At 42.3% G+C, this 22276-nt stretch overlaps 2 protein-coding genes across 5 annotated transcripts in view; one reads left to right on the forward strand and one right to left on the reverse strand.

The window, feature by feature from the left end:
* PPP2R5E (protein phosphatase 2 regulatory subunit B'epsilon) overlaps positions 1 to 17986 on the reverse strand; it is a 174172-nt gene extending 156186 nt beyond the window's left edge. For 2 of the 4 annotated variants that reach the window (XM_063651671.1, XM_054449801.2), the window contains exons 1-2: positions 17225 to 17859; positions 14588 to 14751 (exon numbers count right to left, since the gene is read on the reverse strand). In XM_063651671.1, the coding sequence (XP_063507741.1) occupies positions 14588 to 14744 (157 nt within the window). In that variant the 5' untranslated portion in view covers positions 14745 to 14751; positions 17225 to 17859. Of the gene's footprint in view, positions 1 to 14587; positions 14752 to 17224 lie in introns of all 4 variants that reach the window. The other 2 variants (XM_054449810.2, XM_054449809.2) reach the window with 2 other exon arrangements.
* The window catches only part of LOC129012346 (uncharacterized), a 56377-nt gene continuing 51330 nt past the window's right edge, over positions 17230 to 22276 (forward strand). Inside the window, exons 1-2 of the mRNA XM_054447985.2 lie at positions 17230 to 17294; positions 17786 to 18569. Of these exons, the coding sequence (XP_054303960.2) occupies positions 17230 to 17294; positions 17786 to 18542 (822 nt within the window). The 3' untranslated portion in view covers positions 18543 to 18569. The remainder of the gene's footprint in view (positions 17295 to 17785; positions 18570 to 22276) is intronic.

The following is a 22276-nucleotide window of genomic DNA, read 5'->3' on the forward strand; positions in this document are numbered from 1 at the left end:
ATTTTCCAGCCAACCACACACTACAGTCACGTAGTAACTTCTCCCTTCAAATACCTTTTAAAATTCTATTTGGTATCAAAAAGAATCAAAAATCAGGAAAGACATACAGGAAAAGAAACCTCTAGTCATGAGAGCTCCCTTCTACAGACAGAGATGACAAATTCTCTGTCTCCACTCTGAGTGAGAAAACATGCCAACCATCCAAAGCAACTGTTCCTAGCCTTTGGAGAAACTCCTTTGAGAATCTGATGAAAGCTCTACCTTTGTCCGGAAAAGTGTCAGTCTGCACAGAGACACAAAATACTCCCTGGAATTTAAAGAGGGTCAAGGGCCCTCTAAAACTCACCCACTGACCACAAGATAAGAGCCATCAAAAAAGAGCCACCTGTGATACTCTTTAAACTGGTAAAATCCTCAATTCAGATTTTGTTTCCTTAAGGTGCAATAAACTTAAAAGCCTACGCGAAGACCTCAAGAAGGTACACTAAGTTTCTCATTCAATTCTTCATGTCTTTTTTTTTTTTTTGAGACGGAGTTTTGCTCTGTACCCAGGATGGAGTGCAGTGGTGCAATCTTGGCTCACTGCAACCTCCGCCGAATGGGTTCAAGAGATTCTCCTGCCTCAGCCTCCCAAGTAGCTGAGATTACAGGCACCTACCACCAGACCTGGCTAATTTTTTTTGTATTTTTAGTAGAGACGGGGTTACACCATGTTGGTCAGGCTGGTCTTGAACTCCTGACTTCAAGTGATCTGCCTGCCTCAGCCTCCCAAAGTGCTGGGATTACAGGAGTGAGCCACCACGCCTGGCCCTCTTCATGTCCTTCGCTGGTTCAAAATAAAATGCTGCAAAACTAACATGGCTCAAAACCCGAAGAGAAAGTTCTCTCTTTGAATCTAAATATCAAAACAAAGCTGTGTTCCAGACCAGTGTGTGTGCTGGGGAATGGGCAAGAGAAATGGAGGCACAAAAGTATCAGAACTCTATATCCTATTTTTCAATATCATCCTTTTTAAACATCTCTATGTTTGTATGTTTTAATGTTGTGTAACAGGACAAATACAACAAGAGTGCTGAAGTTATATTCTCTGATAGAAGTAAGCAATTACAAAAATGTTTGAAGATCCTGTCCTGGGAAACAACTTTCTCTCTTTCTGTCTCTCTGTCTCTCTTTCTCTTTCTCTCTCCCTCAATCTTTCTTTCTCTCTTTCTCTTTTTCTTTTTGAGACAGGGTGTCACTCTGTCACCCAAGCTGGAGTGCAGCAGCGTGATCTTGGCTCACTGCTGCAGCCTTGACCTCCCGGAATCAGGTGATTCTCTCACCTTAGCCTCCAGAGTAGCTGGGACAACAGGAGCATGCCCCCACACCTGGCTAATTTTTCTATTTTTTGTAGAGGCGGAGTTTTGCCATGCTTCCCAGGCTGGTCTTGAACTCCTGGGCTCAAGCGATCCTCCCACCTCAGCCTCCCAAAGTGCTAGGTAGGATTACAGGTGTGAGCTACTGTACCCGGCCTAACAACTTCCAAATTAAGTTTACCTAGGCCAGGCACAGTGGCTCACGCCTGTAATCCCAGCACTCTGGGAGGCCAAGGCGGGCAGATCACCTGAGATTGGCAGCTCAAGACCAGCCTGACCAACAGGGTGAAACCCCATCTCTACTAAAAATACAAAATTAGTCAGTTGTGGTGGCACATGCCTGTAATCCCAGCTACTCGGGAGGCTGAGGCAGGAGAATCACTTGAACCCAGGAGGTGGGGGTTGCAGTGAGTCAAGATCAAGCCATTGCTCTCCAGCCTGGGCAACAAGAGGGAAACTCCGTCTCAAAAAAAAAGAAAGTTTATCTAATAATAATTTTACCTGGTAATGCTCCATAAATGGAATTTCCCTTGAAAATAATTACATTAGTCACTTTAAATTCTGATTTCAGAAACAAGAAATCTGCCTCAAACTGACATTAACTAAACAGTAATGCTGAGATTGTTCCATAAGAACTAGTTTCTCCTTTTTGCTTTAAAAGTATAATTCTCACAGCTGTATATACTCCATATTTTTCTTCCTTAAATGGAAAGAATCCACGTAATGTGTTAAAGGAACAAAAATCAACTAAAAGACGTTAGTAAACATTTGCCATTGTGTACTTTTTCCTATAATTATAGTAGTTAATATTCTTCAACTCATACAATGTATCTAGCACTAGGCTAAATGTTTTACCTGCCTTCTGGAATTTAATCTGACTCTATGATATGGCTTCTATTACTCTCGCAGTTTTAGAGATAAGAAAACCAAGGCTTAGAAGTCAGCTTCTGGCCAGGTGTGGTGGCTCAATGCCTGTAATCCCAGCACTTTGAGAGGCCGAGGCGGGTGAATCACACGGTCAGGAGTTCAAGACCAGCCTAGCCAACATGGCAAAACCCCATCTATACTAAAAATACAAAAACTTAGCTGGGCGTGGTGGTGGGTGCCTGTAATCTCAGCTACTCGGGAGGCTGAGACAGAAGAATTGCTTGAACCCAGGAGGTGGAGGTTGCAATGAACAGAGATCGCGTCACTGCACTCCAGCCCGGGTGACAATGAAAGAAAAAAAAAAAGTCAAATGGCTTCTAATGGTGGACTCAGAATTCAAACTCAGGTATGTGTGACCCCAGGGCCTACATTCTTACTGAGGGAAACTATGCTTCATTCTACTGTAACATAAAAATAAGATTCCATATAAGTTTTCAAAAAAAAAAATCTTCAAATACAAAAGGTAGAAACCATTTTTAAGTATTAAAAGAGGATGTCATCACTTGCAAACCAAAGAACTACTTTAGCCTATTCGAAATATCTAGAAACTTTACTGATCTTTTTCAAGCACTACAAAATCTAATTACTATTATGAGCCAATATTATTATAAAATGTAAGTTTTACAAATCAGAGAACATTTGCCCATAAAACCCTGCTCTGAAAGTCCATTATAATATTCAGATATGCTATTCTCTCTTAAACTATATAAAGTCTGGTGATCTGATTAGGCTATAATCAGTCCTCAAATACGCAGAACAGAGGGATTTCACTGGACTTAACATCTTAACTTTTGTAAAATGAAAGTGGTGAATTTGCAAAGTAAAAGGAATCACTCTAAGTTTGTCGTCTATAAAATCCACTCCATTCTCTCTATATAATATACCACTTACGTTTTTAACCTGAAACATACAGAATTACCAAAGCACAAACCCACTCAGGATTTTAATTGGACACTCAGCAATGTGATCCTTTTAAAATAAAAAGTTTTCATTAAACAAGTTTATATTTTGTGTAAATTATAAGTTAAAATAAAATTGGCATTAAATTTTTATTTTTTTTAAATAAAATTGGCCTGGGTTTTGCAAAAAAAAAAAAATAAAGTGTTTAAATATTTATGAAGGAAAAATAAATGCCTTTATTACTTATTAGTCAACTAAGACAACCTAAATGTGAAATAAAAATGTTCATTCATTTACTAAGAAATATTTATTGAATGCCAATTATGTACAAGGCACTGTTCTAAGCCCTAGAGATAAGAAAAACAAGATTTCTACACGGAAGAAGATCGTATTTTAATGGGGGAGGGGAGATATATCAGACAAGTGAACAAACAAAGATAAAATAATTACAGATTATAAGAAACAACAGAGTAATAGAAACTTCAAACACTTTTTTCCAAGAGACAAGAGTCTTGCTGTCACCTAGAGCAAGCAATCCTCCATCCTGTCTCGGCCTCCCAAGTAGCCAGGACACAGGTGCATGCTACCGTTTCCAGCTAATTTTTTAATTTTCTAGTAGGAACAGGGGCCTCACTATGTTGCCCAGGTTGATCTTGAACACCTGGCCTCAGGAGATCCTCCTGCGTCCTCCCAAAGTGCTGGGATTACAGGCATGAGCCACCGTGCCCAGGCAAAGACTTTTTTTTTCTTTTCTTTTTGAGATAGAGTTTCACTCTTGTTGCCCAGGCTTGAGGGCAGTGGCATGATCTCGGCTCACCGTAACCTCCGCCTCCAAAGTTCAAGTGATTTGCCTGCCTCAGACTCCCGAGTAGTTGGGATTACAGGTGCGCAGCACCACACCCAGCAAATTTTTGTATTTTTAGTAGAGACGAGGTTTTACCATGTTGGCCAGGCTGGTCTCAAACTCCTGACCTCAGGTGATCCGCCCACCTCAGCCTCCCAAAGTGCTGGGATTACAGGCGTGAGCCACTGCACCCAGCCCAAAGACTTTTTTTTTTTTTTTTTTTGAGACAGAGTCTCACTCTGTCGCCCAGGCTGAAGTGCAGTGGCACAATCTCGGTTCACTGCAAGCTCCGCCTCCCGGGTTCACGCCATTCTCCTGCCTCAGCCTCCCGAGTAGCTGGGACTACAGGCGCCTGCTACCACGCCCGGCTAGTTTTTTTTTGTTTTGTTTTGTTTTTGTATTTTTAGTAGAGACGGGGTTTCACCGTGTTAGCCAGGATGGTCTCGATCTCCTGACCTCATGATCCGTCCGCTTCGGCCTCCCAAAGTGCTGGGATTACAGGCGTGAGCCACAGTGCCCGGCCGAAAGACTGTTTTTTAAAGTTATCAAGGAAGCACCCAAGGAGGTCCCACTGGAGCTAAAATTTGAATGATAAGGAGTTGGGGAAGAAAATTCTAGGTAGAAAAGGACCACCTCATCTTATGAGAACATTCATTTGGCACTTCAATATTTATATGCCCTGTCTTGCATATAAATATTGCATATAAATATCCAGGTTACATCCTGGACGGATGTACATTATGATGAATGCTGTTTATGGCTTACAGTGTTTTATGGTAAGGGTAGATGCATATGTGCACACAGAGCAGCTAACACGATACTCACAAATAGTAACAACACAATTCCCATTTAGTCTAAGCCAAAAACTCTTAACTATAGAGAGAGAACGTGAATGGAAGGGATGAATCTTTGAGAATCTGATGAAAGCAATCAATTCTCTCCTCCAAAAAAGAATGCACATACACAGAAACTTTACATATAATTTTAGGAGGGTCTAGAAACCCTGAAGCCCATCCAGATATATACTGTCCCAACCAGAAATCCATCAACCCTAAGTTAAGAACTTTTTCGGTTTGTTTTTTTTTTTTTTTGAGATGGAGTTTCACTCTTGTTGCCCAGGCTGAAGTGCAATGGTGCAACCTCAGCTCACTACAACCTCTGCCTCCCAGATTCAAGCAATTCTCCTGCCTCAGCCTCCCGAGTAGCTGGGACTACAGGCGCGTGCCACCATGCCTGGCTAATTTTTGAATTTTTAATAGAGACAAGGTTTCACAATGTTGGCCAGGCTGGTCTCAAACTTCTGACCTCAGGTGATCCGCCCGCCTCGGCCTCCCAAAATGCTAGGATTACAGGCATAAGCCACAACACCTGGCCAGAATTAAGTAATTAGTTCTTAATGGGATAAATATGAATGCAAGCTTCTATCCTACTTTTAAGTGATGAATATATCAGGTACACTGACTCTCAATTTCTTTTTTTTTTTTTTGAGACAGAGTCTCAACTCTGTCACCCAGGCTGGAGTGCAGTGATGCAACCTCTGCCTCCCAGTTCAAGTGATTCTCCTCAGTCTCCCAAGTAGCTGGGATTACAGGTGCACATCACCACACCTGGCTAATTTTTTTGTATTTTTAGTAGAGACAGGGTTTCACCATGCTGGCCTGGCTAGTATCAAATTCCTGACCTCAAGTGATCCACCTGCCTCAGCCTCCCAAAGTGCTGGGATTACAGGTGTAAGCCACTGCGCCTGGCCAATTTATTTTGGCCCACATAAAACTCTGTACAATAATTTTATCTATGCTACAGAAGCAAACTATTAGGATATATTAAAAAATATATATTCCTTCCTAAAAGTGAATGAAATTATCTCTTCATTACAACTGGGTACAATCTTTCACACATAAAAATACAGGAGAGTTTCCTGAACTCGGGAGGCGGAGGTTGCAGAGAGCCGAGATAGCGCCATCGCACTCCAGCCTGGGAAACAAGAGCGAAACTCCCATCTCAAAAAAAAAAAAAAAAAAAAGAAAAAAAAAACATATCTATACATGTGCCATGTTGGTGTGCTGCACCCATTAACTCGTCATTTAGCATTAGGTATATCTCCTAATGCTATCCCTCCCCCATCCCCCCGCCGCACAACAGTCCCCAGTGTGTGATGTTCCCCTTCCTGTGTCCATGTGTTCTCATTGTTCAATTCCCACCTATGAGTGAGAACATGCGGTGTTTGGTTTTTTTGTCCTTGCGATGTATACATATGTAACAAACCTGCACGTTGTGCACATGTACCCTAAAACTTAAATAATAATAAAATATAAAAAAAAAGAAAAAAATAACAGTTTGGCAATTGCTTTTGTGCAAGATCTTAAAATTGCTTCCCCCCAAAAAAATTATTACCACACTTTTTCAAAGGTTCTAAAACTGAACTTTAACATCTATTAACATATAGATGTTCTTTCAGTTCAAAAGTAAAGCTTATGGTTATTTTTTAAACACACACACACATGACCGGGTGCGGTGGCTCATGTCTGTAATCCCAGCACTTTGGGAGGCCCAAAGTGGGAGGGTCACTTGAGGTCAAGAGTTCAAGACCAGCCTGACCAACATGATGAAACCCCGTCTCTATTAAAAACACAAAATTAACCGGGTGTGGTGGTGCACACCCGTAATCCCAGCTACTTGGGAGGCTGAGGCAGGAGAATTGCTTGAACCTGGGAGGCAGAGGTTGCAGTGAGCCGAGATTGGGCCACTGCACTCCAGCCTGGGCAACAAGAGCAAACCTCCGTCTCAAAACACACACACACACACACACAAATCTTAGATGCCTAAGGAACACACATCATTAGTCGAAGGTACAAACTAGATCAATAGATCTTAACCCATTTTAAGTCAGATATCCCTTTGAGAATCTGAAAAATGCTATTGATTCCCCATTTTTAAAATAGATACACACATACAAAATGTTCACATAATTTTAGGCTGCTCACTGCATTTTAAATCCAACCAAGGATTTAAGAATCTCTATACCTACTATACAAGAGTATAATGACTGGTTGCTTCTGGGAAGGGAAACTAGGAGAAGGGATGGAAGGAAAATTTTTTACTACACATCCTTTTGTAACCTTTGGAATTTGAACCATATGGCTGTATTATCTATTCAAAAAATGAATAAATTAAAAATAAAAAGCATTACACTAAATAACATGGCAAGATACTAATGCAGTAGATGCAACTCTCCAGGTGAAGATGTTTAGAATAGCTATTCTATTAAATTCACCATATTTAAAAACTCCTTCTTTGAAATTTTTGGTTGAAAAACGTTTGTGGCTGCAAAATTATGCTCTTCATAATTTTCAGAGAAATTTCCAATTTCCATCTTTTTACTAGGAAAATATGTCATAAAAACTTCATATTATTCATATTCTAACTTCTGAAACCCCCACTAAATAACAGCTAGTATTTACTGAATGTGGCACTGTCACATCTATTGACTATTAACGTCATCATCATTTTACAGACAAGGAAAACCAAAGCTTTCAGCAGTTAACTCATTTGTCCAAGGCAACCCAGCTAGTGGTAAGCTAGGACTCTTGTGGACCAACAAAACCCATGCGACACTGTATCACAACATGGAGCGTAGTAAACACTAAAATAGATGACATTATTCCTTAAGAGACTATTCTTTTTTGAGACAGCGTTTCACTCTGTTGCCCAGGCTCAAGTGCAGTGGCACAATCACAGCTCACTGCAGCCTCGATCTCCTGGGCTCAAACTATCCTCCCTCAGCCTTCTAAGTACCTAGGACTACAGGCGTGTACCACCACACCCAGCTAATATTTTATTTTATTTTTTTTTAGAGATGGGCCTGCTATGTTGCACAGGCTGGCCTTGAACTCCTGGACTCAAGTAATCCCCCCACCTCGACCTCCCAAAGTGCTGGGATTAAAGGTGTGAGTTACTTACTGTACCTGGCCTCTTAAGAGACTATTCTTATTCTAAATAGGTTTTAGCGCATTCACTCGTTATAAAAATCTGGTATTACATTGCATGTGCCTGCTTTACTATACACAAAGCAGATATAGACAAAAAAGGCAATCATTAAAAAGGCACAAAAACGGCTGGGCATGGTGGCTCACGCCTGTAATCTCAGCACTTTGGGAAGCCGAGGCAGGCAGATCACCTGATGTCGGGAGCTCATGACCAGCCTGACCAACATGGAGAAACCCCATCTCTACTAAAAATACAAAATTAGCCAGGCGTGGTGGCACATGCCTGTAATCCCAGCTACTTGGGAGGCTGAGGCAGGAAAATCGCTTGAACCCAGGAGGCAGAGGCTGTGGTAAGCCGAGATCACACCATTACACTCCAGCCTGGGCAACAAGAGCTAAACTCCGTCTAAAAAAAAAAAAAAAAAGGCACAAAAACTAGTTTCAAATTATAATTTTTAAAGTTCTTACAAATTGTCACCCTAAAAAATAAAAATGTAAGCTGAACCTTAAAACTATGGTGGGTTTTTTTTTAAGTGTTTTCACTAGAGAAAGAGTATCATCACCAAAGAGGCAAAGGGTTTCTTTCTGCTAAATGGGACCTCTAGTCAACATAGTTGTAAGAATATCTAAAAGTGAATGTACAAACTATCTGCAAAATGCCTCAGAAATGTATAATGAATTATGAGACAAGAAATAACAACAGCGGCCGGGCGCAGTGGCTCGCACCAAGAATCCCAGCACTTTGGGAGGCCTAGGCAGGCGGACACACCTGTGGTCAGGATTTCGAGACCAGCATGGCCAACATGGTCTCTACTAAAAATACAAAAATCAGCCAGGTATGGTGGCAGACACCTATAATCCCGGCTACTCTCGGCAGGCTGAGGCAGGAGAATCGCTTGAACCTGGGAGGCGGAGGTTGCAGTGAGCCAAGATTTCACCACTGCACTCCAGCCTGGGTGACAGAGCGAGACTCTTGTCTCAAAAAAAACAAACAAACAAAAAAAAGAAATAACAATGCCACTTTCACTATAATTCCATCTTCAAAGAGGCAGTATTCTTCAAAAAACGTTCACCCAAATCTAAACTTATAGAATCGCTTAAAGTCAACGCCAGGAAATGAGACACAGGCGGCTGGGGTGAGGAGAGAACGTAAATCACCCAGCAAGGTGGTACTACCACTGATTATTATTAACATAAATTTGTGTGTGTGTGTTTGTGTGTTTGCCTAAGTGTTTAGTTTGACTGTCTTATTCAATAACTTACCTAGATAACAGTCAAGGCTTGCTTCATGTCCTGCTGTGTAAGTGTAAGGAAAGTATCCAAGTATTGACTTTCTTTCCTTTTTTTTTTTTTTTTTTCTCAAGACAGAGTCTATAGTGACACAACATGAGCTCACTGCAACCTCCACCTCCCGGGGTCAAGTGATTCTCCTGCCTCAGCCTCCTGAGTAGCTGGGATTATAGATGCACACCACCACATCCACTAATTTTTGGATTTTTAGTAGAGACGGGGTTTCACCCTGTTGGCCAGGCTGGTCTCAAACTCTTGACCTCAAATGACCCGCCCCCTGTCGGCCTCCCCCAAGATTTTACTTTCTTATCAAGTGAGTAAGGCACTAAACCTCTACTAGGTTTTCCCTATCAGTGAATGAATAAGAATCTTTTAGACTCAAAGAAAAAAATGTTTTTTTTGTGTCTCACTCTGTCAGCCACACTGGACACAGTGGAACAATCACAGCTCACTGCATCCTCAGCCTTCTGGGTTCAGGCAATCCTTCTGTCTCAGCCTCCCAAGTAGCTGGGACCACAGGTGCACACCACCACCCTGGCTAATTTTTTAAATTATTTGTACAGATGAGGTCTCACTAGGTTGCATAGGCTGGTCTCAAACTCTTGGGCTTAAGCGAGCCTCCCAACTCAGTCTCCCAAAGTGCTGGGATTATAGGTGTGAGCCACCATACCCAGCCTCAAAAATGTTAAGACTCTCCAAAAGCACTTTCACAAAAGCATATAAAGATGGAGAAAATGTAAATGTCTATCTTTGCAAAGTTCATCCTATAATTTCCTAACACACAGATACGGAAAAACCAGGTATATTTATACAGAATTACAGGTGGTGTTGCTTTCTACAGGAAATAACATCAGTGATACAGATTTCAAAACCCCACCTATTAGACATAGGGCAAAATAGGCTGGGTGCAGTGACTCACGCCTATAATCCCAGCACTTTGGGAGGCCAAGGCAGGTGGATCACCTGAGGTCAGGAGTTTGAGACCAGCCTGGCTGGTCTCAACACATCTCTACTAAAAATACAAAAAAATTAGCTTGGTGTGGTGGTGGGCGCCTGTAATCCCAGCTACTCAGGAGCCTGAGGCAAGAGAATCACTTGAACCAAGAGGCAGAGGTTGCAGTGAGCTGAGATCGCACCACTGTACTCCAGCCTGGGCAACAAGAGCAAAACTCCGTCTCAAAAAAAAAAAAAAAAAAAGAAATAGGGCAAAACAAAAACTTTCCCTTCACATTATGTTGCAGTTTTGCAAGTGAACAGACTTTAAAACACTAAGAATTAATGCAGTATTATTTATAAATCTGTCAAAGATTATGATGCATATAATAAACATTCTGATAATGCATACGCACAAAACAAGTGGTTATTAATGCATATCTGAGCATTCAAAAATGACATATTAAAAAGATGAGTCATATAATCACTGTTTATATAATTATCGTATTCAAACTCCCCTGAAATTAAAGACCTTGAGGACACCTCTTTTACTTCATTATTTAAAACAACTCACAAAATTCAACCACATTTTACATTGTACTCCAAATAAAATTAACCCAATTTAGTCAAAGCAATACTATAGAAAATTAAATCAATAACTATCCTTTAGCATGCATATAGTGTTTATCCTGGTTTCTCTTAAGGCAATGGCCAAAAAAAAAAAAATCCTAGAAAAGAAATTCCTCCTATATTTTCTTTATATTCCATAAATTACTTCCTAGAAAATCAAGAGCAAATATACATTACTGAAGTCTATTTCTGATTATACTTCCTTATGTTATTCTACAGACAGAGATGGATATCTAATTTATAGAATACTTTCCAGAATATTTACCAGAATGTGCTTACTACATAACAATCACTGTTAGTCAATCTGGAATTAGGTTTGTGAGTATATAGTCCTGCTACTCTCCAATTCTCTCATACTGGCAAAATATACAAGTTCAAAAAATCACATTCTTGGAAAGAAGAGTTCTTGGAAAACTGGCAATACTAGCAGACTTCACTTTTAAAAGTGAGAAAAAGGATATAGAAATGGCCAAAAAGCATAGGAAAAGATGCTCAACATCCCTAATCATTAGGGCAATGCAAATCAAAATCACACTGAAATACCACTTCATACCCATTATAATGACTATTATCAAAAAATTAAAAAGCAGAAAATGAGTGATGGTGAGGATATAGAAAACTGGAACCCTCATGCACTGCTAATGGGAATGAAAAATGGTCCAGCTGCTGTGGCAATATGTATGGCAATTCCTGAAAAAATTCAACATATGATCCAGCAATTACACGTCTGGGTACATACCCAAAAGAAATGAAAGCCAGAACTTAAACAGGTATCTGTACATCATGGACAGAGCAGCATTATTCACAACAGCCTCAAGGTGGAAGCAACCCAAGTGTCCACCAATGAATTAACGGATTAAAAAATATATGGTATGTATATACACTGAAATTATTCAGCCTTAAAAAAGAATGAAATTCTGACACCTGCTACAACAGAGATGAACACGGAAGACACTTGACTAAGTGAAATAAGCCAGTCACAAAAAGACAAATATTGCATGGCATCACTTATAGGAGGTACCTAGAGTAGTCAAATTCATAGAAACAAAAAACAGAACGGCGGTTGCCAAGGGCTGGTGGGGGAAACAAGGAGTTAGTGTTTAATAGGTACAGAGCTTCAGTTGGGGAAGATGAAAAGGTTCTGGAGATGGATGGTAGGGATGCTTGCATGACAATGTCAAGGCACTTAATGCACATTTAAACATGGTTAAGATGGTAAATTTTATGTTATGTATACTTTACCATAATTTTTTAAAATAAGAAAAAAGACATTAAAGCATTAAAGAAAAAATACATTAAAGTATGTGTCCAAATTCTTCTCATGAATGCTTCACTACCCACAAAACCAATACCCTGACTATGAGTGGTCAGTGAAGTCCTAATTTAATTGTTTACCATAAGATCCAAGAAATTAGTGTAAGTTTTTAAATTCCTTCTAATCCTAAAAAAAAAAGTTTAACTGGCTTCCTCAGAATGAAGTCTTTCACAGATATAGACGTTAACAGCTATTACATATCTACCTCAGATTAAATAGATTACTAAAAATCAGTGTCTCCCAACTTTGTATTTCAAGCATAGTTCAATCTACAGTGTTTCCTACATTTTCTTTCCAAAGCCTCATAATGACTATTTTCATATTTACCAGCAAAACCTCTAGTCAAAATTTTCTCCCCCAAAGCTCATAGGAGCTCATCTTTACTGACTGGTAGATATATCATCTTTACAGTAATCAGTATTCAGTTTCCAAAAATTTTGTATAAACATTGGAATCTTATTTATGAATCTCTCTCCCTTTTTTAAAAAAAGTATTCATATGGAAAAAATAGAAGCTTGAAATATCCTAAGCTAAATTTTGAGGATCTTTTCCGGTTACATTCCAGTTTTTCTTATAATACCTTCTGATTTCACAAACTGTTACAGAAATAAGTCTGCAATAATGAACTAGCAAACCAGGTTGCCTGGTTTCCTCCAAGCCACACTAAAGCTCATTGTGTTGTTCATATCCCCTTTCTCCCATTCTTCAGTATTCAGCACATAAACATTCACCTTCAAAGGTAAATTCTGATAGTTTCCACACTATAAAAGCTATGTTCTGATATTTTTCAAACAACACCTGTTCATAAACATGAAGCAAACATGGTGAAAATTAAAAGGTACAAAAAGTAACCACACACCCAAACAAAAATTGAAATGCCTAATTTAGAAAAAACTCTTCACATTAAAAACGTGTTGGGCCGGGCACGGTGGCTCACGCCTACAGTCCTGGCACGGGAACACCATGGCAATTCGAGACCAGCCTGTGCAACATGGCAAAACCCCATCTCTACAAAAAAATGGAAAAATTAGCTGGGTGTGGTGGCATGCTTCTGTAGTCCCAGCTACTCGGGAAGTTGATCCCAGCTACTCGGGAAAGGGAGGATCACTTGAGCCTAGGAGATAGAGGCCACAGTGAGCCCCAACCTGCACTTTCTTTTTTTTTTTCTCCCAAGACAGAGTCTTGCCCTGTCACCCAGGCTAGAGTGCAGGGTACGATCTTGGCTCACTTCAACCTCCGCCTCCCGGTTCAAGCAATTCTCCTGCCTCGGCTTCCCAAGTAGCTGGGATTACAGGTGCCCACCACTGCACCTAATTTTTGTATTTTTAGTAAAGACAGGGTTTCACCATGTTGGCCAGGCTGGTCTCGAACTCCTGACCTCATGATCCGCCTGCCTCGGGTTCCCAAAGTGCTGGGATTACAGGCGTGAGCCACCACGCCCGGCCTCAACCTGCACTTTCACTCTGTCCCCACTGAACTCTAGCCAGAGTGACAGCATGAGATTGTCTCAAAAGAAAATAAAAAAAACCAAAAAACTTGTTTTTAACAAATTTCAGGCCAGGTGCGCTGGCTCACACCTGTAATCCCAGCACTTTGGGAGGTCAAGGTGGGCAGATCACTTGGGGTCAGGAGTTCAAGACCAGCCTGACCAACATGGTGGAACCCTGTCTCTATTAAAAATACAAAAATTAGCTGGGCATGGTGGCGGGCACCTGTGCTCCCAGCTACTCAGGAGGCTGAGGCAGGAAAATCACTTGAACCCAGGAGGTGGAGGTTGCTGTGAACCAGCCTAAGCAACAGAGGGAGACTCTATCTCAAGAGATAAAAATTAAAATTAAGAAATTAACAAATTTCAAAGAAAAGATCATACTAAACAAGTATGATCATCATATACCTTTTCTACTTGTACTATCTGAAAACAAGAGTACATGTAAACAAATATAAATGGACAATTTTTTTCTTGATTTTTAAAAATGAATTCTTCCAAATACCATTTTCTATACGTAAATTAATGAATGGTACCATCTCTTCTACTAGGGTCTACTTCCTAAGACAGCATAATCTGTAGTTGTCATTGCATATAATGTATCCCTAAATGTCAACAGCAGAAAAAATGAAAAACACAAACCCAGACATCTTAAAGTTTCTCTAGTACTTAGTTTACCTACTCATCAATGTGAGATATTCTCCTGATAATAAGTTTCTTTTAACTTGCCCAAAGACAGACTAAATTGAGCCTTTAAAAAGGAGAGTGGGTATATCTGGTCACACGTTAGTAACTTCAATGTATGTGAAGTATCCCATCCCTTCAATTTGCAACACATATAAAACTCTACAAAAAGGAAATTATATATAGATGTAGAAAGATCAATTGAAAAAGAATGTATCACCTGGTCATGAGCCTTACCTTTTAGCAGTGGCAGAGGTGTTAACTCAATAGGCTTGCCTTGAGACCTAAACTGTGAGGAACTTTGCGACCTCTTCTGTCTGGCTTTTCTGACGGACTTCCGAGAAAATCCGTCTACTTTATCCACTGATGGAGGAGTAGTTGGTGCTGAGGACATATCCCTACTGAAGAGAAAGAAGTATCATAAACCCATACATTCCCAAGGTGGAAGCATACATGTGAGTTATACCAATTCTAAAATTCCCATATACAATATTCATGAAAATGGGAATATGTGCTAAAGAAAACAAAATCAGTTAAGAAAAGTCTTATCTTGGCCAAGTGCAATGGCTCACGCCTGTAATCCCAGAACTTTGGGAGGGTGAGATGGGTGGATCACTTGAGGTCAGGAGTTCAAGACCAACCTGGACAACATGGTGAAATTCAGGCTCTATAAAATTACAAAAATTAGCTGGGCATGATGGCAGGTGCTTGTAATCTCAGCTACTCGGGAGGCTGAGGTGAAAGAATCGCTTGAACCTGGGAGGCCGAGGTTGCAGTGGGCCAGGATCCCACCATTGCACTCCAGCCTGAGTGACAGAGTGAGACTCCATCTTTAAAAAAAAAAAAAAAAAAAAAGGCTGGGCCCGGTGGCTCACACCTGTAATCCCAGCACTTTGGGAGGTCGAGGTGGGTGGATCACTTGAGGTCAGGAGTTCGAGACTAGCCTGGCCAACATGGTGAAACCCTGTCCCTACTAAAAATACAAAAATTAGCCAGGCGCAGTGGCATGCATCTGTAATCTCAGCTACTCAAGAGGCTGAGAAGGGAGAACCGCTTGAACCCAGGAGGCGGAGGTTGCGGTGAGCCAAGATGGCACCACTGCACTCCAGCCTGGGCGACAGAGCAAGATTCCATCTCAAAAAAAAAAAAAAAGAAAGAAAAAGCCAGGCATGGTGGCACACACCTGTAATCCCAGCACTTTGGGAGGCCAAGGCAGGCAGATAACCTCAGGTTGGGAGTTCGAGACCAGCCTGACCAACATGGAGAAACACCATCTCTACTAAAAAAAAAAAAAATACAAAAATTAGCCAGGCATGGTGGCGCATGCCTGTAATCCCAGCTACTCAGGAGGCTGAGGCAGGAGAATCACTTGAACCCGGGAGGCGGAGCTGTGGTGAGCCAAGATCGTGCCACTGCACTCCAGCCTGGGCAGTAAGAGCAAAACTCCTTCTCAAAAAAAAAGAAAGAAACAAAGAAAAGAAAAGTCATATGTTAATAGGAAAACATGAAAATAATTTAAGTATCATGGAAACAATATCAGAACTCTAATGTATTGTGCCACTCCATTATAAGCATTAAAGATACTCATCTAGGCTTAAAGAAATCTATGCTGCCTGCCCATTTTCTAACTGCAAAGCTCTTCACATCTTCAAGTAATTTTTGGAGCTATTCTGTAGCTGGAAAACTTCCATCGATACATTTTCCCAAGATATTTAATATTATGAATGGGTTCTGGAGTTGAAACCCTTAGTGTACTTCAAGAATCTATACCAATGTATCACAGCAAGGTGAAATTTACTACTACTGAAATTATCTAGGCATAACTTTTAATGGGATGTGCTATGTTAGCTATGATAAACTATACCACACTGCAAATGAGGACAGGCTAGATTACTTTAAACAAAACACATAAAAGGCATAATTAAAATATTTCAAATAAGTCTTCTTTTTGAATGAAGCCACCTTACGTTATTAAAGCTTAATAAAAACTATGAGAAAATCAAGTACCAAAGTTGAACTGAAAACATAAATTCACAGCCTACTGACCAACCAAGTTGACTTCCCTTGAGGTTTAGACCTTGAAGTTCATCATCAAATACCAATTTTCATTCCATCAAACTTATGGAACTGAACAGCACTTTTGCATTGTTTAACCCTCTCGAGTTATTAAAATGAAGGCTATTTCCTGAAAGTAACAAGCGTTAAGCTTAATTTCATTCACCAATTTAAACAGATGCCATCATTTCCATGGCACTGAGGCTTCATGCAAGACTAATGGCAGACTCGGATAGAAGTAATGCATATGGGGGAAATGCTGAAATGCAATTACTCACCTGTCATTCCAATACACAAGACAAGTGGTTTTTAACTTCTAAATAAAAGAGTAAGGGAATTTCTTCCTGAACACGTGAGAATAAAAAGTTACCTGGATTACGTGGATTTTGACAATGTAAAAATAACAAAAACATTTAAAAACACATACACACATATGATGTTAACGTTTGGAATTTGGAAGTCTTCTTTGGTTTTCTTTAAAAAAAAAAAAAAGTTTTTAAAAATCTACCTAATTTAGCCTTAATATAATGTGATGGATTCAAAATAGAATCACAAACTATGAATGACTATAGATGTTAAGATCACTTTAAAATATCAAAATGACTGCATCAGCCAAAAGCTCCACATCTTATTTGTACGTTGTAAATTTAGGGGCCGATTTTCCAACCGGGTATGTGAATTATTTAGACTTCATTCTAACTCTAACACTACAAAATTTCAGTAAATCCTCTTCTTCCATCACTCTTTTTGTTTCTTCTTTATTCCTTATCTCTCATCTCTACAGACGATATATAGGTAGCTTTTAAAAAAATCATTTACCCCTTATGCCCGAGGCCCAGAATAAACGTCAAGGATCGCAACCCTGGAGCACTGCAAAACTGAACGTAAGGTAACAGCGGGTCCGTGCAAAGCCCAGGGAAACAGGTTTCGCCCTGGGCCAGGGCTCCCGAAGCTTTATCATCCTCTAATCAGCAGGTACCGGGCATTTCCATGGCTCAGGATAATCCAAAGGGGGTAAGGGGAAGTAGGGAAAGACAGGGAAGCGGTTTGTCTGTGGGGATGCTTACATACTCCCTTTGCTCCTAACCCACACCCCAAGCCCTGGAGACGATAAGCTGCTAGAGAATCCTCCTCACACCAAACCCCCCTTTATTCCCCGCCCCCGCCAGTGGATAAAGGGGGGCAAGAAAACGCCTCCACTCCCAGAAGGTGGAGAAAAAGGGGGGAGGGGGCAGAGTGAATGAGAGGTATCATCAGAAGCATTTGTAGGTAAATCAGACAAGTGGGACGGGCGCTCCCGCTCCCGCACCCGCACCCCACCCCACCCCACCGCACCCCTCGCCTGCCCGGCCAGGCCTTCCCAAGGTCGGTGCCCCATAGGTTCCCCAGGAGGACCGGGAGGAAGAAGGGAAGCGGGCGAGCCGCGGTGCTGGAGGGACGAAGTTACCTTGAAGCTTCTGGGGAAGAATCCGAAGATGATCTGTGGCTTGGAGGGGCGGGAGACAGGCGAGGTGGCCGCAGCGGGGGCGGGCGGCGGGACCGGGACGTGCAGGGGGAGGTCCGGGCAGCTGCGGGGAGCCCGGGGCGACGGCTGTCCGGTGCGGGGTCCCTCCGGTTCCGCGGCGGCGGAGCCTCTAGGCCTCACGGCCGGACCCGAACCTTAGCTTTCCGGTGGCGGCGGCGGCCTCACGATCCTCCCCCGCGGGCCCGTCCCATCAAATCCGCACCGACCCCGTTGCGGCTCCGCCGGTGGCTCCTCGCTCACATTCCTGGCGGGCGGCGCCTCAGCTCGTTGCCCCGGACCCGGCGGCGGCGGCGGCAGCGACGACGTGGGGAGGGGAGGAAGGGAGGGAGGAAGACTGGATCTGCAGCGGCAGCAAGAGAAGGGGACAGAAGAAGGAGGAGGAGCCGCAGGAGCTGGAGCCGCCGCTGCCAGAGCCACCTTTCGCTACCCGCGGTGGGTCCCAGTCAATGCCCCTTTCTCTCTCCTATTGTCAATATCACCGGGCGGCTGAGTCCATGGCACACGCGCAACCGAACCTTCTGGCCAGCAGCGCCCGCCTCCGGCGCCCGCCCACTGGAGACTTCGAACGGGAAGCGAGGCCTCATTGGCCAGTATCCGCCTTCACTCCCCTGACAGCATGTTCGGCTGAGACCTGATCAGGTATTGGCGGCAGGAGGGCGGAGAAACAGGAGGGTGGGAAGAGAGGAGGTCGAGGATTGGGCCGAAGCGTGAGGGACCCGGATGCAGCCGCGATCTCGGGCGGTGCAGCCGCCGCTTCCGCCCAGCGGTGGGGCAGTCTGAAGTGAGAAGCCGCTGGGCTTGAGAGGAGCTCTTTAATTCCGGGAGGTGTGCGACTAGCAGATCAGCGGGCTGGCTTTCCGTGCTGTGCGGAGCCTTTGGGCGGCGGTCGTCTTGGACCGGAGGATTCCAAGGGCATGGGTCGGCTAAGGGTGGGGGAGCCCCCGAGACTTGATCCCGCCCTGCAGCTAGTGTGGCCCCTCAGGGTTTGGGGAGTCCCACTGTGGATGGGACCCTGTGATGCGTAGACAGGAATAAGATCACCCGCCCGCGCCGGTGCGCCACTGCTTGTGTAAATGGGTCCCTTGAAACCTCCAGCAGTAGCTCTCCGCTGAACCTTCTTCGAATTCTCTCTCACCTCATCTCCTTTTCCTTAAACGTCTGTTTTGAATATCAGACCCCTGTAGCGTTGAGGCCAGCGCTCGTTTAGTTAATGCAAGTGGGAACGCTGTCGCCACAGTTTGCAGTTTATTCATTCAGAATAACCCGCCGGTCAGCCTACTGCTCAGAGCTCGGAAACACCCAGCTCCAAACTAGGAGTTTCAAGATTTTAATTGGCAAGTTGGACCCGAAAGAGTTAATGGAGAAGACTACTTAAATCTATCTAGAACAAGCGATGAGATATTTGGAGATGTGTTTGCATGCTTGGTGAATGCAAACGGCCAAATGGTACATTTCCAGATAATAATCTTGGATTAATGTATTTGAACGCACCGTACATACATTTTTTGAGAGGAAAAAAGAAAGAAAGAAATTATTAATGCTAACTACAAACGTCAGAGTACCAGTTGTTCAAAACTTAGAAAATGGGGGGGACAAAAAAATTAACATTCATATTTTCTCAACTCAGAGATAACCACTTACAGTATTTGCATACTTCCTTTTAGTATTTTTTCTTTTTATGTTAATAATGTGTGTCGATCTGTAGCCTAGTTTTTTTCCCTCAGCATTATATCATCTTTTCGATACGTTAGGGAATAGAGCTATATATAAATAAAACTATATGTACCATATGTACAAGTGATAACGAAAAATGCATTTGCATTTCTCCTGTTTGTGTTGTTAAACACTAGAGTTTTGAAATTTTCTTTGCACACTCCCAGAAATGGCTCTTGAGTGGAAAAATAATTTTGTGCCATGAAAGATAAAAATATTCCTGCTTTGAACTGAAATGGAAAACGAAAAGATGACTCTTAGATGGAAGCAGGCTCCCCCTACTGACTCCAGATGATTGGCCACTGTATGGCTAGTGCCCACTTTTGCCTTGATAAAGTTCATTACCACTAAGTATGAACTATAGAATACCAGCAGTCTAGTTCCTACCCTCAAGAACCTTAAATTTCCATATCTCAATATCCTGTACAGTCTTCATGAAAGTTCAGTGTCCCAGCCAAGGACCTGTTTTCTTCAATGTTTGATTGAGGGTAAATTCAGAATTAAAACCAAGGAAGATTTTGAAGCCAATTCAGTTTCCCTTGGCAACAGTTGAACTGTTAAAAGCATAGTGCACGTTTGAAATTCTCACAGCTGTTGCTTAGAACATGTCATAGAGTGGGGATTTTGCTTGCAAATTATGGATCTCTATAAAGACAATTCATTTCAAAGTCATTTCACTTTCTATAAAATGGCTGAGCAACTGAAATGAGCAGGTTTTTTAAAATGGAAACATCCTTGCCTATGTGAGAAATTGTTCTCTGGACCAGTAATTTCTCCCATGTATCCCAGGGATTTCGGTACTCCAAGAATAGTGCAAGACAATCTATTTCGGATGCAGTAAAAGAAAGTATTAGGAAATATATTTACATTTAATTTTAATCTAAAAAGCATTATGGTCAACTACTATTTTATATAGAGTGAATGGCTCTGCCCTCAGTCCATGGAATGGTGCCTTGGCCTAGAACAGCATAGGAGATGTCCTCAGGGAAAAGTGGGAGTTACCCATTCCTAGGGGTTGGCAGTGGTGGGCCCACCCAATCAGCCCCTGACAACATATGATTTATTGCAGTTTCTTATTGCAGTTTCTGGATTCAACTAAGTGGACTTACTGATTATATTATCTAAGTTTAATTAAACTAACCTTCATAAAACAGACAAATGACTCTAAGAGTCCTTTGCAAATAAACCACGGGAGAACAAGAAGAAAATGTTAGAACTGACTCTTCAGTATCAAATCTTTTTTTTTTTTTTTTTTTTTGGTATTTTTAGTAGAGACGGGGTTTCACCATGTTGGCCAGGCTGGTCTCAAACTCCTGACCTTGTGATCCACCCGCCTCGGTCTCCCAAAGTGCTGGGATTACAGGCGTGAGCCACCACACCCGGCCCAGTATCAAATCTTTGACAGCCACTTTTCAAAAGTAAAATACCAATCTGATAAATTCAATCAAATTTTGACTAGAAAAAAAAATCAAGGCTACTTGAAATGTAAATTTACATCCACTGTTTTTGTTGTTGTTGTTGTTTGAGATGGAGTCTCGCTTTGTCGCCCAGGCTGGAGTACAGTGGTGCAAACTTGACTCACTGCAACCTCCACCTCCCGGGTTCAAGGAATCCTCCTGCCTCAGCCTCCCAAATAGCTGGGATTACAGGCATGTACCACCACGCCTGGCTAATTTTTGTATTTTAAGTAGAGACGGGGTTTCACCATGTTGGCCAGGCCGGTCTCGAACTCCTGACTTCAAATGATCCACCCGCCCCCCCCGGCCTCCCAAAGTGCTGGGATTACAGGCGTGAGCCACTGGGCCCAGCCTACATCCACTGTTATTAAGAATTGAACTTCACTCTAAGTGTATATATTGATTGAGTTAAGCTAATGATGGTAGCGTATGTCTATACTTTATGGACAAATACACATATATTTGGAAGAATTTTTTCGGCTGGATGTCACAGCTAATGCCTGTAATCCTAGCAGTTTGGGAGGCTGAGGAGGGTGGATCACTTGAGCCCAGGTGTTTGAGACCAGACTGGGCAACATGGTGAAACACCTTATCTACGAAAAAAATTTCAAAATTAGCCTGGCCTGGTGGCACGCTCCTGTTGTCCCAGCTACTGGGAGGCTGAGGTGGGAAGATCACCTGAGCCCAGGTGGTCGATGCTGCAGTGAGCTGTGATCATGCCACTGCATTCCAGCCTGGGAGAGAAAGTGAAAACCTGTCTCAAAAAAAAGAAGTTTGGAAGCCAGGCACAATAGCACAGGCCTGCAGTCCCAACTACTCCAGAGGCTGAGGTCGGAGGATCACTTAAGCCCAGAAGTTGGATTCTGTAGTGTGACATGATGGAGCCTGTGAAGAAAAACATTCTAGGCCGGGCGCAGTGGCTCATGCCTGTAATCCCAGCACTTTGAGAGGCCGAGGCAGGTGGATCACAAGGTCAGGAGTTTGAGACCAGCCTGGCCAATATGGTGAAACCCCGTCTCTATTAAAAATACAAAAATTAGCCGGGTTTGGTAGCAGTTGTCTATAATCCCAGCCACTCAGGAGGCTGAGGCAAGAGAATTGCTTGAACCCAGGAGGCGGAGGTTGCAGTGAGCCAAGATTGCAACACTGCACTCCAGCCTGGGTGACAGAGCAAGA

Source organism: Pongo pygmaeus, chromosome 15 (genome assembly GCF_028885625.2).
Source record: "Pongo pygmaeus isolate AG05252 chromosome 15, NHGRI_mPonPyg2-v2.0_pri, whole genome shotgun sequence".
In the NCBI taxonomy this organism is placed as follows: domain Eukaryota; kingdom Metazoa; phylum Chordata; class Mammalia; order Primates; family Hominidae; genus Pongo; species Pongo pygmaeus.